General features: G+C 41.2%; 1 protein-coding gene across 12 annotated transcripts in view; it reads left to right on the top strand.

Moving 5' to 3' along the window:
• BRF1 (BRF1 general transcription factor IIIB subunit) overlaps window positions 1-21,623 on the top strand; it is a 176,120-nt gene that overhangs the window by 42,289 nt on the left and 112,208 nt on the right. For 8 of the 12 annotated variants that reach the window (XM_087747900.1, XM_087747912.1, XM_087747908.1 and 5 more), the window contains one exon: window positions 2,700-2,873. In XM_087747900.1, coding sequence (XP_087604026.1) covers window positions 2,700-2,873 — 174 coding nt within the window. The other 4 variants (XM_087747901.1, XM_087747902.1, XM_087747910.1 and 1 more) reach the window with 3 other exon arrangements.

Raw genomic sequence — 21,623 nt, 5'->3', positions numbered from 1 at the left:
TAATTGTATTTTAAAATATTGATGCTGGATGAAGAGCTCAGCTAAAAAAGCATATATTACTCAAACAAGCATACTGCTTACCTGGGATGGATTATGATGAATTGTATTTCAACATTCGAAATTAAGAAAATGTTAAATACTCAAAATATTAATGGTGGCTTGGGGATTGGACCAGCTCAGTGGGAAAAATAGCTTATGAAAGAAATGAATTTCAAATGTGTTTCTCAATGTTGTTTTTTCTGAATTGCCCTCCAAGGTGTGGAGCCCTGAATGAGAGTGCTGTTCTTGGGAGAAGGATTGCCTCGTAATGGGGACGAGCCAGGGGAGTGCTGGGGGAGAAGTCCCACGGATGCTTGTCCTGTTCTTACTCTGCATCTCCACCTCATTTGGGCTGTGCTCTGGTGTGTGCCCAGGACCATATCAGCTGCTGCCATGCTGGTGGCATGGCAAGCTTCCTCATCACCTCTTCTTGCTTGGCGGCCTGCACCATCCTGCTCCTTGTGGAGCCAGGTGGGCCCTGCGCACCGGTTCCACCATTAGCCCAAGAAGCATTCAGGAGTGCATGTGGCTCTTCTTTGGCATAGGAGCCACTGTTCTCTTTGTTTTTACAAAAGCTTTACTTAAAAACAAAGTTCAGACAACAGTTAAAACTGCTGAAATTGTTTCTTGTTATCAGCTGTCTTTGACTTCGAGGACACTGAATTGGACCATCTTACTTAAAGGGTATCCTGTGCAATTCCAGTCTGGATCTCCCTGCAGCCGAGGGAGAGGTACATGGGCATGGTCATGTCTATTTTTTTAAATGGTTGTACATCTGCATGTAGTGCCTAAAATCTCTACAGGTGACAGTTCTTTGTGTCTTCGTCTCTGCAGCCATGCATGGCAAAATACAACCAGATAGAATAGGAAGCTTAGGTGGTAGGAAGAGGTGGCTTTCCATAGCCTCACTGATCCACGCTGGCTTCTGGGGTGGGCTTGTTTGGGGAGGGGTTGATCAGGGAAGTTGCCACTGCAAAAATAAATTTTAGTACTCAAGGCTAAGTGCATTTTTTTTGCCCACAGATGAGTACAAACTTATTCTTTCTTAGGGACATAGAAGTCTTGATCCCGCTTCAGCCATACAAGTTGTAGAACATGAAATAAAATTTAGGGGAGGGCAAGTGCAAGTTATATCTTAGTTTTGGGAAGAAGTAGTATTTGTATTTGAGGCTAGTGAGTGCCAGTCCAGGGCCTGCTGATGGCAGTGGAAAAACTATTCACTTAATGGGCTTTGGATTACTCTTGAGTAGCTTATTGTACCCACACCTGCTGTGGGAGGTGATATATCCTCCCTCTGTTACTTCTTTGTCCAAATGTGTTACACCTGGTTCAGCAATGTGCCTTGAAGGAGGTCTTGTTGGTGAGTGCACTAATTGCCGCTTGCACAGGAAGGAGAAGCGGTTGCTTTGTGGCAGCTCCTATTTGGCTGGAGTCTGGCTGACCCTCGCTGTGTGTCTGGAGTCACTTTTTATTAAAGCCAAATTGAAGCAGCACCTTTGGCAAAGGTTCTTCGGAGGTTAAGTGGTTTTACCATGTTATTAGTGATGATGGTGTAGGGATTTGGATAAAATTAAGATGTGCAGCCTCTGCAGGTGCTGGTGTTGTGGTAAGCATCGCGTGGTCACCATCGCTTCCTGTGAGCAATGGTGGCTGAGGCGCGTGGTAGGCGTCGTGCCCCCCTCAGCAAAGCTGCTCATGACATCTCTGAAGGGAACAGACGAGCGTTTCCTGTAAATACGCGTACTGGAAACATCTGCCCGGCACATTGAATTAAAGGATTTTTCTTGATGTGCTGTCTGACCCCGTATGCTGAGGAACTCCAGTGCTCTGTTTTCCTCATGACTTCCCCCATCTTTTCCTTAAGCTGTCTTTTCGACGCGCTCTCCGCAGCTGGAGCTGTGAGGATGGACAGGACCTTGCTTCCCGCATCTGTCCCGGCAGCTGTACTGCTTCCTGCCATGAATCACCCAAAACACACTTTTTATTATTTTATTTAAGGGTGAAGGCACATTTGTTTTCCTGAAGCTGCAAACTAATCTCGGCAGCCTGGCAGCCAAGCCTTAAACGAAGGCTCTGGTGCGAAAGTGTTTGGAGGAAGTGCCTCCCCATCGGCTGTGATCACGGGCAAGCCTGGAGCAGAGCCCCTTTCCTTGTGGGCTTCTGTTGTGGTCAGAGGAACTGCAAATTTCATCACTTCTTGGAGAGTAGCAGCAAAATGTCTCCTCTGTTTGCACGTCAATGTCAAACACTCCATGACCTCTGGTTTTCAGAAGTTCGTCGCTACAGCTAACCAAGTACTAATTGTCAAATGATCTTTGGAGTAGGGGGCATAATCTTCTGCCTGAGAAGTCTTGGCTATGTTTTGGATCCTCTCTGGGGCTGATGTTTGTGGCTTTGTTTTCCAGGGCTCACTGATTGCATGTATTTCAATTCTAGCAGTCCAAAATGAGGCATTTTGTCCTGAGGAACTGAGGATATATAGTTCCTGAAACTCGAGAGGTTATTGTATTTTACACAGGGATGAAATCCAAAATCCGCCCCTGGATTTTGTCTTTAAAAAAAAAAAAAAAACAACCAAAAAAACATCAAAAAAAACCCCAACCCAAAAGCACACTAACTATAAAGTTGTTAAGCATTTTTTTCCTTGTTAATTTTTCTAGGGAAACGTCAGATTCACCACTTGGGAAACCAGCTTCAACTCAATCAACATTGTCTGGATACTGCCTTTAATTTTTTCAAGATGGCCGTGAGCAAGCACCTAACCCGAGGGAGAAAGATGACCCATGTAATTGCTGCATGTCTCTACCTGGTGTGTAGGACAGAAGGAACTCCTCGTATCCTTTCACATTTAAAAAATAAAAATGAATAAGAGATACTTTTAGTAAGTCAACTATCCCAGTTAGATCTTGTTTCAAAATTTGCAAAGGTAAGTGTTTAGGAGCTAACTTTATCACTATTGTTTTTATATACTGAAGTGAATGGGAGTTTTTCCTGGGGTCCAAGTAAATTTTTTCCCTTTCTAAATGTACAATACTTAATATTTACAAGGAGCTATAAATGTCACTCTGCCTCCCATCAATAACTCTGAATTTCTTCTTTCTCAACATTTTCTTCTGCTGTAAGATTGCACTTTTCCTGTGCAAGGGATTACTTGTTTATGGTGTGGGTTTGTTGTTTTGTTTTTTCTTTTTTGAAACAAAATTAACCCCAAGCATCCTGTAGCGTCAGCGTTAAAGAACAGATTAGAGTTCCAGTGGGTTTTCCATAAGATATTTGCATTCTCTTCTTTTAACGCTTGTGGGAAGGACAGTATCACTCCTGTTTTAGTTTTGGGGGAAAAGGCATTTGATAAATTCTGAAATTTGCTCGAAGATCATATGGGAAATCAGTGGCTGGAGGTGGGACTGCACACAGGCCAGAGCTGCAAGTGAGTACTCCCTTGCTTCTAGACAATCCCTATTTTTGTCTGTAGAACTTCATTAAAATTCATGTAAACTTTAAATACTGCTGGCCATCCAAATTTGTTTTATGTATTTTTACTTATTTTATGTTGTGTTTCAGTTACTGGAATTTAGAGTTTAGTATCAAACAATTTCTTCTGTGTTATTTTAGTTCTTTTCTACTTTAAAGCAATATGTGCATATCATCAGTATTCTATTTGATTTGATGCTTTTTCTAGATTGCTGTTTTCATTCTATGTTTTAGTTGTTGAACAGCTTAGCTCTTTTAAGACATGACTTTTTTTAGTTTTGGAAACTACATTCAGTATTCTAAAATTAGTGCTTTCTGGTAGTGTTGTGGTCATTGCATTTGCATGATTAAAAAAATGTGGTTTTGGAGGAATAATGGAATTAAAAGGCAGGCTTGCCTATTACACTAGTCTCTTCTAATGTAAAATCTCTGTGTGAACTTTGAACAGTAACTCCATCGTTACCATAAAGACAGTGTTGATTTAAAAGCATTGCCAGTATTTTTTATGCCCATGTCACATTTGTAAAGTCATTTATTTACAGTCATTAGTTGCTACAACTGAATGATAGCCTAGCCATAATATGCAAATCCATTTTTCCCCACTGGTAGTGATAAAAAAGCATTCGAAGCAGTGTGAGCTGTAATAGACAAGTAGGTACATTGTAATGTAGCAGCCATCTGCGCAGTAAGTGTGGTTAACTTTTCTAGCAAACAAAAAAAAAATCCTTTGCTTGTTTGACATATCCTTCTTTAAAATATTTCAGCATGTGCAAGATGTACTGGTCTGCTTGACACTATATTAAATTAATTTTCCCACTTTTTTCATTAAATTGAGGTAATACCCTGTGTGATATTTCATGTAAAATACTAGGACCAGGGTATGAATAAGACTGCAAAGATGAGCTCTGTCTTTCTATATCAATATCACAAAGTACTCCATCTTCATTTGTTTACTGTGCCACCTGGGAATCAAGCAGTGGTAGTACATGACTGTGTGGCTCCGTTTTGTTAGTGCTGTGTTTTTCTTAAAAAAAACCCATTACATAAATTTAATTTTGTAGTTGATATTAAGAATTTAACTGTGTTACTTTGGGAGAGTGAGTTCAGCTTCTGCCTGTGTTCTGCTGTTTGGGTTTTTGTTTTGCTTCTTAGTATTTAAAATCCAGTGTAGTTTGAAAAACAAACCCCAAATAAATTATGGATTCTGAACATTGAAATACAATTTCCTTTTCTGATATCTTAACCTCTCATTAGAAACTTGAAAATCTGAGAGCCACAGGTGCATATTGCTGACCTTTAAAATGAAAATACATCCAAGCCTCCATAGATTAATTCTGATGATCATTATCAGCACACTATATTTGTTTCCAGCCTAGATCTGGCAATATAGAAACATGCTACAGTAGCCAGGTGTGTTCCAGGGCCTTTGGTCCAGAGAGATCAAGAGCAGGTGTAGAGGACATGCGACAAGATGCTGTAGCAAGAATGAAGATGCATGTTCAGGGTAATGAGCTTGCAGTTGGTTTTGGTCTTCTGAAGAAGCCAGCGGAGGATGGCGTGCAAAGAGGAGAAATATGCTGTACAAAAGACATACAGTATTTGTAGCGCTTCAAGATTTAACACTGCTAAGTAGATTTACTGAGTTTAAAGTGTTCGTTATCATTATGTTGGTTATAGAACTCTTCTGAAGAAATTTGGGAGAAATTTAGAAGAGGAAGTTAAAGACTGAAGATTGGTGAATGTATTTTAGAGGAAAAGATATAATGTGGAAGAAGTAGTGACAGGCAGCAGCAGCATCAGAGCTCAGACAGCACCTTGGTTTTGAGTGGCCCAAATGAGTCAGTGGAGTGACTTGGGAGTCATAAAGGCAAGAGGGATTAGCTGGGAACAGATTAGTCTCTGAAACAGAAGACAGCATATTTCTTAAAAAATATTATGGTAGAAGGAACAAAGTATGTATGCGGCCTGGGGAGGTACAGTGGGATGCAGTCAGGGGCTGAAGTGGCAAGAAATGCTGTGTTCTCTCCCATGGCAGAACCACAGGAGTGGGAAGTGTTTGGAGAGGGAAAACAGGATTTAATTGTCTGCATTGAGTTCAGTTTGAGGGAGTGGAATGTATTTATCTGACATGGATATCTGCTTATTCCTCTTCTTTCATAATGTACATGTCGCCAGCCAGCCTCTGTGAAAATGTGAGGAAAATTGTAGCCAAGTCTACTGGTGCAGTCTGAATTATGCCTGAATAAACCTCAGCCTGAAACAGGAGAACATCAAGTTCTCCTTGGTTCTTATGCGTTGTTTAATTAATGCAAAAATGCAAAATAATCCAGTTACACAATTTTTTTAATCTGAAAAAATAGTTCTAGAGCTTAAAGAGAACATAAAAGTTTATTTATCTAAAATGCAGCTTTTATTTATAGTTCTTTAGAAAGTTTAATATATTGAGATCTGAATTGATCAGTTTATTGTTTTTATTAGCTGATTTGACACAAAACCCCACAATGCAGCAACTTTGACACCGCTTTTCATTTGCCTTGCTTATATTACTTGTCAGTGTTAATGTTTTAAAGGGAAGATGGCTTACTAGCTATTAGCTGAATTTGGGATGTGTTTCATCCTTTTAATGAGCTACCTATAAAAACTTAAATTTATTATTCTCTTTATAAAATGTGTCTATATTATCGGTGTCAGAATTAAAGGTATAATGCAAAAAATACATCTGAAGGAGATAGTGATTTTTAAATCCTCAGGTTTGATGGAACCGGTTGTCCTGCTCCCAGGGGCTGAGCGATGCTGAGCGTTTCCATTTGACTTCAGCTGGCACTGCCAGTGCTCCGGGCATTTTAGACTCTGGCTCTTAATTTGTTTCTTGGAATAGTAACAGTCCTCAGTTGTTTCTCTTTAATGTTTTGAACAGCTTTTCCACCCCTACATATGTTTGAATGGAAACAAAGGGCTCTTTAGCTGGTCCTGCCGTTCCTGAGAGAGGCAACTTGGGAAGAGCCAGGCAGGGTGTCTGAGTGACTGACGGGCTCGGCTGTAACCTGTGGCTGCCCTAGGGTCACTCAGGAACAATGAGAGCCTGGCCACGATTTTCCAGGTGGGATATCAGTTTGTTTTAATTAAGGAACACTTCATTCTGTTTGTAATCCTTTTTACTGTACACAACTGTTAGAAAAACTGTACAACTGCCCACTGTTTTGTTTGTAATATTTTGAATGCTACCACCTGGGTTTTTTACAGCAACATTTTACATGATAAATGTCTCTCATCCCACACACAAGCACCTTTTTTATTTTATTTATTTATTCTTTTTCTTTGAAGCTCTCTGGAAAATGCACCCTTACTGTAAACCAAATCCTGTCTTGTTAGAGTTCAGTAAATAAAACCTTTTCCATATGAGAAGAGTCCTCGCAAAGTTCCCTCACCAGCTATCTTGTGTAAATATCCCTCTGTTTGCCTCTGGAGGTAAATTCAGGGCAGATTTTTCCCCCTCCAGTAAAGCTGATCAGTCTCGGTGCTGGGGGGCTTGCCAAGCCCTTCCCATCACCCCAGGCTGGAGCAGCCTCCTGAGCTTGATGTTGCCCAAGTTATTCAGGTGGTCTTTGGCGGCTTTGTGTGTAGTCAGAGGAAAGAAAGGGTTGGTCCAAGGCAGCCAAGTGAGGCCTCTCTTCTGAGTTCTCTGCAGAAGAACCTTTCTGCTAAATGTCTAAAAAAAATAACCTCTTAAATTTTGAGTGTTGGGAAGCAGAAGGCTGACAGGAGAAAGTTTGGTGCCTTGGTGTCTTTTACATATAAACTTGCACTGGGTGGGAAAGCATAAGGCGCTTTTCCTCCCCTGCTTCCTCTGCCCTGTGAACCTCCCTTTTGTTTGAGGGAGGATCATGAAGGCATTGCAGGATCCCAGCAGGCAAGAAGGATTTGGAAAAAAAAGGGCATCTGCTGGCTGAATGGGGCAGTACTTTGTTATTTCCTATTTGTCTGCAGTACTTGTACTTTATTGCCAAGCTCTTTGAATGCCTCCTGGTTTAACGTGTTTATTTTCATGTCACAGTAAGGGAAGTTGAGAGTATTTATCTTCATTTCCAGGTGCAGAACTGAGGCTAAGTGACACATTCAAAGTTACCCAGAAAATCTGTGATGGAGTAAGGAATTGGTCTCTTTAATCCTAGATTAAGCATCAGCTACTGAGCCTTTCTGCCTTGTTGGTCTTTGCAAGAGAAGTCCAGCTAATTTCCTTTTGAGCATTAGCAGGCTCTGCTGGCATCCATACTGTCTTGGGAAGCTTTGTATAACCTCACCATGAGAGCCTTTGATGGATACGGTCTTTGTTTCCCTACTAACACTTCAAGGTCTATCTTTGCGAGGAAAGGGGCAAGACTTCCTTTTTTATTAGAAATGAAAAATTAGATCTCCAGCAATCTTTTGACCTCTACTAAAACTTCCTGGAGCCAGCAGGCCCTAGTCTTCCCAATTAAAAAGTTAACTTTTGAAATTAGGCTTTAATCAACAAAACTTTAGAGCTTTAGTTAGGGAAGTTAATAAAACCAGTTTCTGTTTCTCTTTGGTTAAGGACTTTCTTTTTAGTAACTGACCTTTTACTTGTGATTAAATACAGGTGCATTCAAAATGTGTTTTGTTCAAGTGTTGAGTGTGACAAGGACATAAGAGATTAAAAATGGATTTTTAAATTGCACAGTTAAAAATACATATAGTATTTACAAAAGCAAATTATTTCATTTCACTAGATTTTTGTGTGTGTGGTAAAGGACACCAAGACCTTACTTCATAGACAGTTGAATAGAATACAGTATTTTCAGTTGGAAGGGTCCTACAACAATCATCTAGTCCAACTGCCTGACCACTCCAGGGCTGACCAAAAATTAAAGTATGTTCAGGGCATTGTCGAAATGCCTCTTAAACACTGACAGGCTTGGGGCATCAACCACCTCTCGAGGAAGCTTGGGTTTGACCGCACTCTAGGTAGAGAAATGCTTCCTAATGAAGCATTTGCTTGGACTTGAAGTCTTGGAGAAGCCTTGTCCACTTCATTTCAAAATCCAGGTTTAAAATAGGTATGCTTTTAAGTGGATGGATTTTAGCTGGGAGAGTTTCAATCTAATTTCAAGTCAATCTTCTCAATGAAAAATTGCCACCTTTAAATAGGGTGCAGCTAACGTTGCCCCATGTTATTTGCATCTATTTCCAAATAGTTCCTGTGTTTGGCAATGCTCGGCTTGTGTGATCATTCCTATTCGGTACCACAGGAGAAACTGCTGGAGATGTAGGGAAGAGGGCAGCCAGGGGCAGCAATAGAAATTTAATGTCTTCCCCTTAATTTCTCCCCATCACCCTCTCCTCCAGCCAGGGTTGGGACTGCTGAATTTCAACAGCAGGGTTCATGACCTGAAGCCAGCATATCCAGTCTCCTTTTCCATGGAGTGAAGGAGAATCTATATAATTTTTTTTTCAGTTGCAGTACTGCCTCGCACTTTTTTCCCATATGAAGAGAGACGTGTGAAGGAAGTACATTGCAGAGAAAATGAGGTGTTTCATGTTTCCCGTTGGTGGGAAAGTAAAATTTTCCCCTCCATGTGCTCGTTGACGTTGTATGCTCAGTTGTGTGGCTCCCTTCTCTTCCCCGCTGCATCCCTTTATTGCAAGGGCTGCTCCTGGCTGCCGCCCTGTGCTTGCAATTGGGCAGCAGTGGGGCAGCCAGGCAGGAGGAGCCGGGGCTGTGCCACCCTTGGGCATCTTTCCTGGCCTCCAGCTGTATTGCAGAAGAGCCGGTGCTTCCCTAGGTCCTGTGTCATATCTGTCCGTCCTCTATAGATGTCTTTGTAGTATCTGAAGTGATGCTGGGTACTTGAATTGTTCCACTTGTATCTGGTGATTTGCAGTGTCTTTTAAAGAGAATTCCCTCTTGAGAAGAAAATAACCTGAAGCCTTTCAAACTGGTTGTATGGCCCTGCAGGACTGGGGGAGATGGTTAGTGGCCCTCAGGTTCTCCTCTTGTCCCCTGGGGGGGAAAGCCATAAACCTTACTTGTGCATGACTCAGATGTGGCAGGAAAATAGTGAGTGTGATTGCTGACTAGCATTATCCTGCGGGGTGCCCTGTCGCTGAAAGTCATCGAAGCCTTCTGCAGGGAGACTGTAATTTTAATGTGGAGATTCTGTACTTGCGTGATTTTCTTTGTTCCTTTAAGATTCTGAAAATAAAAAAGGGGAAGGGAACTTTACATTGTGGTTGTGTGTCAACTCAACATCTTACTGTTTAAATCCTTGTGCTAAATGCCCATTATGGATGCTGGAGGGAGGGAGGGGAAAAGCTGCTGTAAGTGCAGTAGTGATAATTGACCCACTTAAGAGAGCTGCTCTAATTTTGCATGTTACAGCATCCTGGAAATTCAGATAAGAACGTTGATCTCTCCAGCTAATAGGATTTCTAAATATATCATCCAAAAGAAGCAGGAGGACTGTAATTTTGCGCGCGTGTGTGTGTGTGTTCAGGCTAATGTTTTGTTTAAGAACTGCACACTCTGAAAATCTGCTTTTTTGTTAACTTGTTACTAACTCAGGAAAAATAAGTATTTGACCTCTAGTGCTGGCGGGAGGAGGCCTGATCCTGCCCCGTTGAATTCGCTGACAAAATTCTCACCAGCTTTTGTGTAGAAGAGTGACCAACTTTTTTCCCCTCAGGATGTTGGTACCCAGCAGGTGGCTCAAATTGTCAACTTTTCCATCATGCAGCATTAAACAAAGTATCTGCAGAGATAGAGAGGGGAACAGGGCCACAAGATGGCCTGTCAAGATTACAGATTTTGGCTGGTTTTGATAGCTTTGTTGTTTGTTTTCCTCACTTAGGGGATATTTTTAACAGTAAAGATCATAATAATCCTCTTTGGAAATTTGACTGCAGAAATACTTTTTTGCTCTAGAGACCAGAGTATTTCAAGTCCAGGCAGTTCTTTCTCAAAGCACACCGATGGGTGTGACTGCTGAAAACCATGGCGTTTGCACTCAGTAGAGCTGTTGCACCTGGATTGTTTTAATTTTGGAGGTCCTGTGCCCTTGCCCATCGTACCTTTCTGTGTTGGGACAAAACTAGTCGTTGTGGTTCCTCTTTGAAGGGAAGGGACAGGCTTTGCTCCGTAGGCTTCTGGATTAGGTTCGCTGAACCCTTTGTTGCTGTGGGCTTGAATTCCATCATGGGCAGGCAGAAGAAGTGTTTATCGTTTTGCAGTCCGGTGCTGTGTCGCCATGTCAGGCCTTGCGTAACGCAGAAATACTTGCAGCAGGAGCATCTGAACCGGATTTTTAATGCATGTAATAGTGGTCTGTTATTGCGTGCATAAAAATAATTAATAAAATTCATTGCGTGGTCTGTTCTCTTAGCAATTATGTTCCAGTTTGGGGTTTCTGAACTGATGAGACGTTCTTGTGGTAAAACAAGGAAAGAAAGAGAAGCAGGGAACAGGAGAGCTAAGAAGGCATCAGTAATACTGGGGTAAAAATATGAGGGGCAGCCCTCGCTTACCAGCAGCGCTGAGAGGGGCTGATGCTTTGAAACGTGGTGGCAGAGACATGGGAACTAATGAGGGGAACGAAGGCAGGACGAGTTCTAGGTGATGGATGAGGGGAGGGAAATGTGATGGCAGAGAGGCCTCCTTCCAGTGAAATAAATACAAAGGAGAGACGATAAGGAAGGGGATCACACCTCTGATGTCTTTGACCTTCAGCGATCCCTGCATGCTTGTGAAAGTAAATATTTAACAGTTGTCTTAAAGCTTGTTTAAAAGAGGAAATGATTAGGTGGGCGTTCTGCTTAATTCAGAAGTTTATCTCTGCATCTGAATTTTGGTGCTTATGTCAGCAAAACCAGCATTATAACTGTGTGGTGTTTTGATCTGATGGGAGCTAATATGTTGCAAACACCAGCTAAATAAAAAACAGTGTGGTACAGCCGGTCATTGTGTAGCACATTCTTGCTTTTGTCAGAGGATATGCTGGATGTGGTGTGGGATGTGGAGGAGACGCTTCCCCTTCCTCCCCTGCGCGCCCACCCCCCTTAAGAAAAGGGGAAAAAAAAAAGGTTACCTGATGTTTTATTTAAATAAATCCTGGTAGCAAACATGATCGATTATGGTCAATATTTTTGATCTGGTCACTGAAAAATATTCCAGGTTGTAGCCATCACTAATGTCTTCTGCATTTTAATGCTTTAGAAGTCAATTAGAAAATTAAATGCTCTCCTTCATTAAAATCATTTTGAAGATTGTGTATTTGCATTTTAATGCAGTAAGAATGATGCCTTAGAAGACAAATTTGTATTATTAAATAGTTTAAGATCAGTAATGCAAAATAGGGTGATTAAAAGCCAGCGCGTTGAGACCTGTAAGCACTTCTGTGCTTGCTATCTGCAAATATTATTTTAGCTTGAGATCTTCTAAAACTGTGTCCACTTTCATCGCATTCTTATGTCTTATGCAGCTTTTTGTCTTGCGCTTTTTGATGTTGTAAGAACAAAGTGAAAGTATATCAGAGAAACAATATTACCTTTCAAATTTGTTCTAGAAAAACAGGATTCATTCTCAAACCTGGCCTGTCCTCATATCTTGAAAGCGGTCTTGCAAATGATTTTTTTTACACCCTAATAAAGTATAAGCCTTTTAAAAATTGGTAAAAGTACTTCTCAAGAGCTGTCTTATTTCTTCAGATGTTTGTTGCTAGGATTTTGTTTGCATGACATAGTCTTCATACACAAACTTCATGTGGAAAATGCTTCTCAATGTAAGACTTCTAGCATTTTGTAATCTCATGCCAAGTAAAATTGTGAGCTGAGCCTTTTCTAACCTTTTCCCTGTTAGCCTGCCTTTATGGCAAGTCCATGTCCTTCCTCGAAGGCAAAAGAAAATGTCTTTTAAGTTTAACTGCTAGACTGGCTCATATTGTAAGTGCGAATGATGTAATACTCAATCACATGGTGGTATGTCTGCTATTTTCTCCCCTTTGAGAGAGAGAATAATCTTTCCATCTTATCCAATTTCAGCAGTTTGGGAAAATAGCAGCCTTAAATGAGACCCAAAACAACGAAAATCTTGATTTCTTCCAGAGCTCTGCTTTTGAAGCCAAATGTTCCCCATGCCTTCTTTATTTTGACTTGCTAATTGGAAATAAGATGTTGAAGATAACGTGTTCTTTGAAGCTTGTGTATTGTGTATTTTATTTAATCCTTTAAACATTTGACAATAAAACATAAATTGCAGGGCTCTCATCTTTAGATCAGCTGTAAGTGAATCATTTAAGTTTTCAACATCCTTCCAGTTTGGGAGAAACACAGTAGTCTCAGTGATGTTTTGACTGCATGTGTTGGTAAAGTGCTATGAGATTTGCTAATGAGTATTTTTAAATGGAGATGTATAACTGTTTCTTCAATGAAGGAAGCTGCCAAAAGTAAAGTCTTAGCTTATGCCCTGACAGGGAGCAGAAATCAGAGTGCTCTTCAGATTCCTTTTGTATTGGTAAGCAGGGAGGAATGGTGAACAATATATTTTATCATATATGAACTACTCATGATGGAAAGCAAATTTTGAAAGAGGGGAAATACATAGACTGAAAAAATCCTTTTAGTGTGGACAAAAAATTGTGTCTAACTTATAATATGCTATAATCTTTTTAATATGAAGAGAAAATTGTGCAGTAAAAATAGATATTCAGCAACATGACATGCTAACTGAAATGTGAAAGTCTTTATTACATAAAAACCAGAACTCCAAACATTGCCTCTATCTTATTGTCAGGAGAATTTCTCACCTTATCTGTTTTACAGTGTTTTTCCTTCTATAATTGGTCCTTTTAACTTTTTATTGTGATTGTAGAGAGCCTTTTGGCCTTGCGGTCTCCAAGGGGAAACAAAAAGTTGTTATTGTCATTTCAGGTACCGTAATGTGTGGCACAATTCTAGGACAAACAAAAAGTTGGTGTTTCAAGTTAGACTGCAGAAAATTTGAGAGGTTACCTGCACTTGCTAGTTTCTGAGAGAGCACTGCTGTGTCCTTGCTTTGCAAAGATTTTGTTCCTTCTAGCTAACTTGCATTAAAAATACACTATTCCCCCCCCCCCCCCCCCCCCCCCCCAATGAAACCCTGGCTTCAGCGTAATGAAGTTCTGCCTATTCAGCTCCAAAGGTTGTGAGATTATAGATGGTTTTCTGTGACTTTTCCTGTTGGGCAAAAGAGCTGGGCTGTCTGAATTGAGAATATTTCTTTTGAAATTTGCCATTGAAATCACCAGTGGACCATCCTTAATCTCCAGGGAAATGAGGAAAGAAATGTAAAATAATTAAGTCATTACTGAAGAAGTCTTCTTTTAAAGAAACATCTGGAGGTTTCAGCTGCTGCACCTCTCAGTTGGTGCCTGAATTCAGAGAAAGCTCATCTGGAGTTGAAAGTTTTTGGTTTTCCCACATGAGTGCTGTTAACTTCTACAGAATCTAAGTTGAATTTTCTTTTCTATATGACAATTTCTGGTCCTTAAAGGATCAGTCTTCTAGAGAATGCAACAGATGGACTGCATCTGTGCTGCTGTCTCTGAGGGACTCCCAGATCACTGCATTCTTGTCACATCTGGAGGACCCAGTTCATTGCCAATAATAATTATTTCCAGCACATATTCAGATTATGGTTTTCCAGTTGAAAAATATATTTGCCAACTTTCAGTTTAGTATTTATTATTTTCCACCTAGACTCTAAGCTCTTACTGTGGCAGAGGAAAGCAACTCAAGTATTGATTGCTGCTGTACTCATTCCTCAGGCTTTGAACTGGTGGCTTCAGTGTCTCAGCTGTTTCTCAGTCATTTAATGATGAAACAAGAGAACGTTCCAGTCCTTGGTTTTTGCTGATAATGTTGGCAGCCCTCCCAGCAGAGCTGTAAACTGGTCACTTTCCTCCTGTTGCAACTGGAGAAGTTGGGAGCACAATCAGGAGCCAAGAATACTCGCTGAGAGGTAGTATCCAGAACATGAGAACAGCATCAAAAAAAAAAAGCTGGAAAAAACGTAGCTTGATAGAAATGTTTCATCACAACAGTCCTTCCTACTGCCAGGTTCTAGGATGGGAGGAAAGAGAATGCAGAGCACTTTCCATCAGCTCTCCAGGAGGCAGGGAAGGTGTGGTACATACAGGGAAATATTTATTTCATCACCTTCAGATATATTGTCTATATACAGAGGAGACAGCCCAGAAAGCCTGTGTCCTACGTAGGGCTGTAGAATAATTTAGATTGGAAGGGGCCTCTGGAAGTCAGCTCTGCAATTCCCTGCTTATGTCCTCAGTAGATTGCTAAAGCCATACTCTGGTTGAGCGTTGGTTGTTTCTAGCAGTAGACATGCCATACTCTCTCTGGGTACCCTATTGCAATCTTTTACTACCTTCATGGGAAAGATTTTTTTTTTTCCTAATATCTAATCAGATTTTTCTCATGCTGCAACTTGCATCTGTTGTCTTTCGTTCTGTCTATGTGTGTCTGAGAAGAATTTGGCTCCATATTCTCTATACCCCCCTCACTAGCTAGTTAAGACAGCATTAGATATCCCCTAATGCCTTCTCTTCTCTGGGCTGAACAAGCTCATCTCTCTCATCTTTTCCTCATGTATCACATGCTCCAGCCCCTCAGCTGTGTCAGGGGCCCTCCACTGTAGTCACTTCAGAGCACAGAAGCTGTACATAAGAACCTAGACCTGAACATGGCTCTCCAGATGCAGCCTCACAGGTACTGAGTAGAGGGGAATAACCACTTCCCTTGGTTGTTGGCTACACTTTTTTGCTAATACAACTCAGTATGTGTTTGGCCTTTCTCGATGCAAGAGCATGCTGCTGACTCCTGCTCAACTTGTCCATGGGGACCTTCAGCTCCTTTTGTGCAAGCTGTTCCTTAGCTGGTCAGTCCCAGCCTGTACTGTTGCAAGGGCTTATTCTGTCTGGGGCGCGAGACTTTAAGAAGTTCAAAGACAAATGCAGCTCCTGTCAGCCCAGTTCTCCAACTTGCTAAGATCCCTCTGAATGGCAGCCCCACCTTCTGATGTATTGACTGCTCCCCCAGCTTGGTGCCATCTGCATGCTTGCCTCGGGTGCCTTCTGCCTTGCTGTCTCAGTGCTAATCGAGACAGCGTTGCCCCCGAGGGATCCCTGTAGTACCTGTCTGCTAGTTGGACTTTGTACTGTTAATCACAGCCTTTCAAGCTCGGCAGTCCAGCCAATTTTATGCTTGCCTTGTAGGCCAGCTAGCCAAACCACAATGTCTCAACAATTTGGCTTTAAGAACACCATGGCAGACCACGTCTTCAGCTTTGCTGAAGTCAAGGTAAGCAGCATCCACCACAGTGCCAGTTTCCCCTGAGCCTGTGTCGGTTAGGGTGCCATGTAAAAGGGATGGGTAGGTGACACTTTTCTCATGGGTGCAGCTGAACTGTCTTTCCACTCCGCAGTTTAAGTGTTTGACTTGTGCTATGTATGGAGAATTTCTCTTTGCTCAGAGTCCAGACTGATCTGTCTTCTGATGGGTGACACAATGACAGGCACCCATTGATTTTATTTTTTTTTGGGCTGGTGACTAAAGCCTCTTCCTGACTTGCGGAAAACCCAGATTTGCTTCTGTAAGGGGAGTTAAAAGCTGAGAGGGTAGTCGGGGTCGAGCCCTGCCTGTTCTCCTTTTGAAGCTGTTGTCGCTGTGTCATCTGAAATGCAAGAATTGTGGGGCCAGGAGAAGAGCAAACAAGTAGAAGCTTTTGTAGGTGAATAGCCAGGCTTTGAGAGGGTGTATACCTAGTTCAGCTTCCTTCTCTCAGGTTCTTTCTGTGTGTTTATTTTTTTTACTAATGTATTTATTATATATGAATATAATGACCTAATATGTAAACAGTTGCGGCAGCAGGACTGTAACTCCAGTTTGCTCCCTCCTAGCTGAGGATCCTGGTGATGGAGGCGTAGAATTGATATCATTTTACGGAGAAGGTCAGTAGAATTGATATCGCTTTATGGAGAAGGTCAGTATTATAATCCCCATCTTCTGGTTGAAGAAACTGAGGCACAGAAGGGAAGCAAAATGGCTTGCTCATCAGGGCAGTAATTTGATGTAGATATGTTTGTGTCCCATGGGCATCTATACTTCACACAGTAGTATGCTGCCTCCCACAATGTAGGAGTCCTGTTCTGCATATTACTCTCCTATTAAATTTTGCTGAGGCCTTGGAATATACTTTTCCAAGTATGTTGGCTAAAACACTTGGAATTTTTAGCTGAAATTGTGAAGAGGAGCAAGTTCTGCAGGCTCATTACCTCTGGTGTTGTACTGAGCTTGTTATCAAAATCCTAGGCTGGATTTGCAAGTCTCAGCAGTGGGGAAAAAAAGTTATAATTTTTATTGAAAGCTTTGCAAATATGACACAATCGGGGAGCAGCTGTAAACACGAGACCCACAATAGCATTCTCAGTTGTTGTTCAGAGCAGAGCTGTATTTTAGGAGCTTGCCGTCAGCGTGCTGTAGAATATTATTTGAAATTGCACTGCTTGGTTACAATAAAACTACTGCAAGACTGTGTGAAAGGAGTCTAGGGGGATCTTTCCCAGCATATCACTGGCAGTTTTGATTTTCCCAGAGGCAGATGATATGTACATCGTTACTGATTTTTTTTTCTCTTGTGAAGAATTCCAGCAGCTGAGATAAGTTTACAGCTTCTTAAAAACTGATAATGAAAGAGCAGTCTGTGAGAGAGACACAAGATAAGTGCTTGCCACTGCCACAGCATTCAAAAGAAGATAATACAGGGATAAAAGTTTAAAATGACACTTCAGGAAAATATTCCTCATTTTCCATCTTGATTAAAACCATTTAATGAAGGTCGTTAACTTTTAAGAATGTGAGAAATGCCATTGCAAGTAAATTAACTTCAGTGTGTTCACTAGCTGATGCTGTGCAATGTTGTCTTGCGATGCATTGGGAGTTCCTACTTAAGTGAAGTAAATATTGACAGTAATGCCAACAGAATTGCAGTACCCGTGACAAATAGAGAATTGCAGCAGATTGCTTACTGAAGACCTCAGTTTTCAGTAGGATACTAGTATGTGTATTCTGGCCCCTTTCTACCCTCCTCTCCCCCCACACTCCTTGCCCCAATAAAGAGTTTTCCTTTTGCTCCTTAAGGATCCCTTCATAAAGATGAATAACGAGTAAACAAGGAGTTGACACTTGCTTTATCTTTTTTTAACACTGAGAATTGATATGTGTATTTATAAAGTGATTTTAGAGCAAATTGGTGCAAAATCGAATTAAATACTAAACTGAATAAAGGACTTTAAAGTTATTATAGGAGCTTCTTAGCTATGTGTTTTGGATAATAGAGGCATGAAAATTAGGACTGGCGTACTTAAAGGACTGAATCTGTGATAGGCATTGCATCTCCTTTTATTATAAGGAGCTCAGGATGTCACTTAGCTCTTAAGCCCTTTTTGCATGTTTTGGATAGGGGGACAAATTTTTATGTTGATTTGCATATCATAAACCCAGTCGTTAGATCAGGATGTTGCATTAAGACAAGATGCAGCTTGGGCCTTTCAAAGGCAGGGAGAGGGTCTGAAAAATATTTGTTGACCATAAAGTTAGTTACCTACTAGGAGATTATAACTGAAATATATATATGAAAGCTTGTTTCTCTGAACTTTTGGAGAGACTTGGGAACCCCAGAGTCAAAATGTGTATTATAATAGTAGGATAATCAGAAGATTTCAGAGCATTTTATGAAGGAAGGGGAAACTGTTGTCTTCATTATAAAAACGTGATAAAGAGGGATGATTTTTCTGTGGGGCAGGGGCAAAAATGGAAACAGAAACTCGGTGTCTTGAGGCACAGCCTAGAGTCCCTCTGGGCTATGCCTTTCAATTTTTTGGGAAAAACTGATTCCAAATGGGAAGCATTTATTTTGCACCCTTTTGTGTAAATAAAATACGAAGTGTATCAAATGCCTGTAACTGTGTTTTCCCAGCTCAATATGAGAATCAATCTTTGAGATGATCTAATTGAACTCTCTGAAAAGTTAGCTACCTTAAAATCTCAGATATGTAGTCTTTCTTCCCTGACATATAAACTCTTCCCTTCACCTGCTGTATTATACTTGTTCAAGGACCAAATTTAATCTTTTTCTAGGGGCAATTTCTCAAGATATAAATTTGTTTTAAATTTAAAATCCAGTATATTATATTCTTGAAGGGAAACGTGTCATGTTGAGAATTGCATCTGTTTCCAAGTATGATGCGTCACTTGTCTCTAGCCCTGAAAGGTATTTAAAATTGGTATTTGATATTTTTAAAGTTAGAAAAGCTATTTCAGTTAACTTTCTTTTTTTTAGTTCTTCTTGAGCCCTGTTCAGTTGGGCTCTCAGGAAGTGAAGGTATCTCCTCACCCTGCTGGTGACAGCTTAAGGTAGCCTCTCCTTTGTGCATTGCTGTGAAGTAGAAGTGAAGACATGGTTGCATATTGCGTCTTGTCCACAGGTTGGTAAATTCAAAGTGCTAACTCAGTTGCTTCTGTCTGTTACCGTATCCCAAGATACCTGGGTAACTCTCCAAGGAGGTAACGTGAGTTTTCTGCTCCTATACTGCTAAATAAACCTCCCTTGCACACTCTTACAGTGGTACTCTAAGGCATAGCCTGTGCAAGATGCATTATTCTACATTTGGTAAAATGCTTTATTAGTAACTCACTTGGGATAAGCTGCTATTTATGAACGATAAAGCAAGCCCAGTTTAGAAAATGTAACTCTAACAAAAATCAAATTCTGTATACCTCTGTGCTGTTACGTGGGTTTCTGCTACAGTGAACATGTAAGAATCTATTTTATATTTAGTGTAGTAATTTCTTAAAGTGAAAGCATGGGTTGAGGATTTTTTAACCCACTGATGTGGTGCATAAGTTTAGCTCCATGTTTTTCTATTTTATTGAAAATGACTAAACCAGACTGCTTTGAGGAGTTCAGCCAGTGTAAAAGTGGCATGTTGTCCTGACTTCCAAGCACTGCTGATAAACTAGTCCTAAGCGCCCAGTTTTCAGCTCCGTGCTGCGTTTAAGTTCTGTAACAAAGACAGGTGATTGGGGAAGTTATCGTGAGTTACTGTAATGCCTTTAATCAGACGCTCTGGTTACTACAAGACTAGTAATTAACAGTTTGGTAGCGTTCGTGAGTGTTGCTCGGTCCACGCCTCAGGAGAGAGCCAGCCACATCCATGGAGCTGTTAGGCCTGGTGTTTTCTGACGGAGTGCTGGAGGTGTGAGGGAGAGTGGGAATGCAGAGAGCTCTCCTGCCTGCCAAGGTGAGGTTTTCTGATCAACAGGAATACACCATTGGGGGAAAGGTATCCCTGTACTGCCTGCTTTCTGAATACAAGGGCTCCCTTTGGTGCATGGCAGTAAGTATCCAGCTCAATGAACGAAAGAGGTTTCCACAGGTATGTGCCTACAGGCATCTGATACAGAAGGGTTTATTCTGTCATTGGGCTGATATGATTCTCTTAAAGGCCTTTGAGAACGGGAAACTTAACACATGTGATTGTTGTACTTCCCACTGAAGGCCATAAAGGAGTCGGCAGCCTCAGAACGGCAGGGGTGCAATTCAGTTTTTTGAAGCTGTACTTTTTCCTAAAACAAAGGCTCTAGTGTCAGAAATTTTCTCCTAAATGAGTGGCACTGTTTTACATCTAAGATGTTAGATAATGCAGGTGCACGGATAAATCAAGTTCACTGATACTGGCAGGAAAGCAGCATCTGAGCTTGTGCAGACTTTGCCATGTCCCAGTGCTGGGCACAGCAGCTGCCGCGCTCCCATCCCAGCAAAGGTCTGTTGAGATAATTCTCCGAGGAGCACTTAATACCAGTGCATTAGACTCAGTATGGGTATGAAAGCAAAGATGTAACGCTTGGCTTCTAGCATGGAAAATGTAAAACATTCTATATCTACAGAATTTGGTTTTGTTCTGGTTTAATTGAGCATGGTAATGCTACTTTTCAAAAAGTATAGCTGGGCGTTTACTGTGGGTAAACCAGAGCAGTACTATGATAAACTTTCGCACAGGAACTGTGTATGTACTTAAAACACGGAAGGTGTAATCAGTTTTATAAGATTTTGGTTTACTGTAAAGCAGTTATTCTGCAGGCTTTTGCTCCTTATTTGTTTTAAGGTCTCTTTCAGATAAGGTAGGTCTTTGTGTTTTGGAGCAAGCTGGGGAGAACTCGGCAAACAGTGTTACTTTAAAGAGAAATTTGAGAAGGTGGGATGGGTGACTGAGAGATTGTCTCAGGCTCCAGTTTTGATGAATGCTTTAAGCCAGCGTGAGCTGGCGCGGCTTCAGAAAGAAGTCTTCTTGCTTTGCCCTTGCCTGCTCAGTCCTCCCCCGGTCCGTCCCCTGCCTTCTGTCAGCCCAGGTGTTTGTGCAGTTACATGTGAACTGGGGAGTTAATCCAGCTGAAGACGGGGATGGCGGGGAGAAAAGAAAAAATATTTGACAGTTCCCTAGGCTGGTTTGGCACATTGCTGCACAAATAGCAGCCCAGGGAAGGGGATGGTAATGGGCCAGAATCAAGCTAGTTTGGGGCAGGCTGGCTGAGATTATTCTGTTTTGTTTGGGTTTTTTGTTGGTTTTTTTTTTTTTTGCATCTTTCCAAACTCTTCCATTTAGAGTTTTCTGAAAAGCAGAGTGTCAGGCTCATGACAGTGCTGGTTTTCCTTTGCTGCCTCTGAGCAGGCAGTGATTTTTCTCTGCTTCTAGTTTCTGCCGCTTTTTTGTCTCAGCCAGCTGCTTCATGTTTCCAAATGTGTGTGTTGCTGCTGTGCTGAATACCCGATTGTCATCTCAGAATAGTTCTTCAAATCTGCACCTCTGAGTTCTGTGAAACTTTTCTTTCACTGTTGGTACAAGAGTCATAACATTTACAGACTTTGTACACAGGGAAAAGAGAGAGAACTGAACTCCTTTACATTTACTTAAATCTTTACTATTGGTGTCCTCCTTCCCAGCTGCTTTCTTTTTATGCCTACTGCATTATCAAATGGTCATCCTGTGCAG

Source organism: Nipponia nippon, unplaced genomic scaffold, assembly GCF_047370975.1.
Source record: "Nipponia nippon isolate SJK-2023a ecotype South Korea unplaced genomic scaffold, ASM4737097v1 scaffold_11, whole genome shotgun sequence".
NCBI classification, from domain to species: Eukaryota; Metazoa; Chordata; class Aves; order Pelecaniformes; family Threskiornithidae; genus Nipponia; species Nipponia nippon.
The sequence above is the reverse complement of the archived record's forward strand: the minus strand, read 5'-3'. Positions and strand labels throughout refer to the sequence as shown.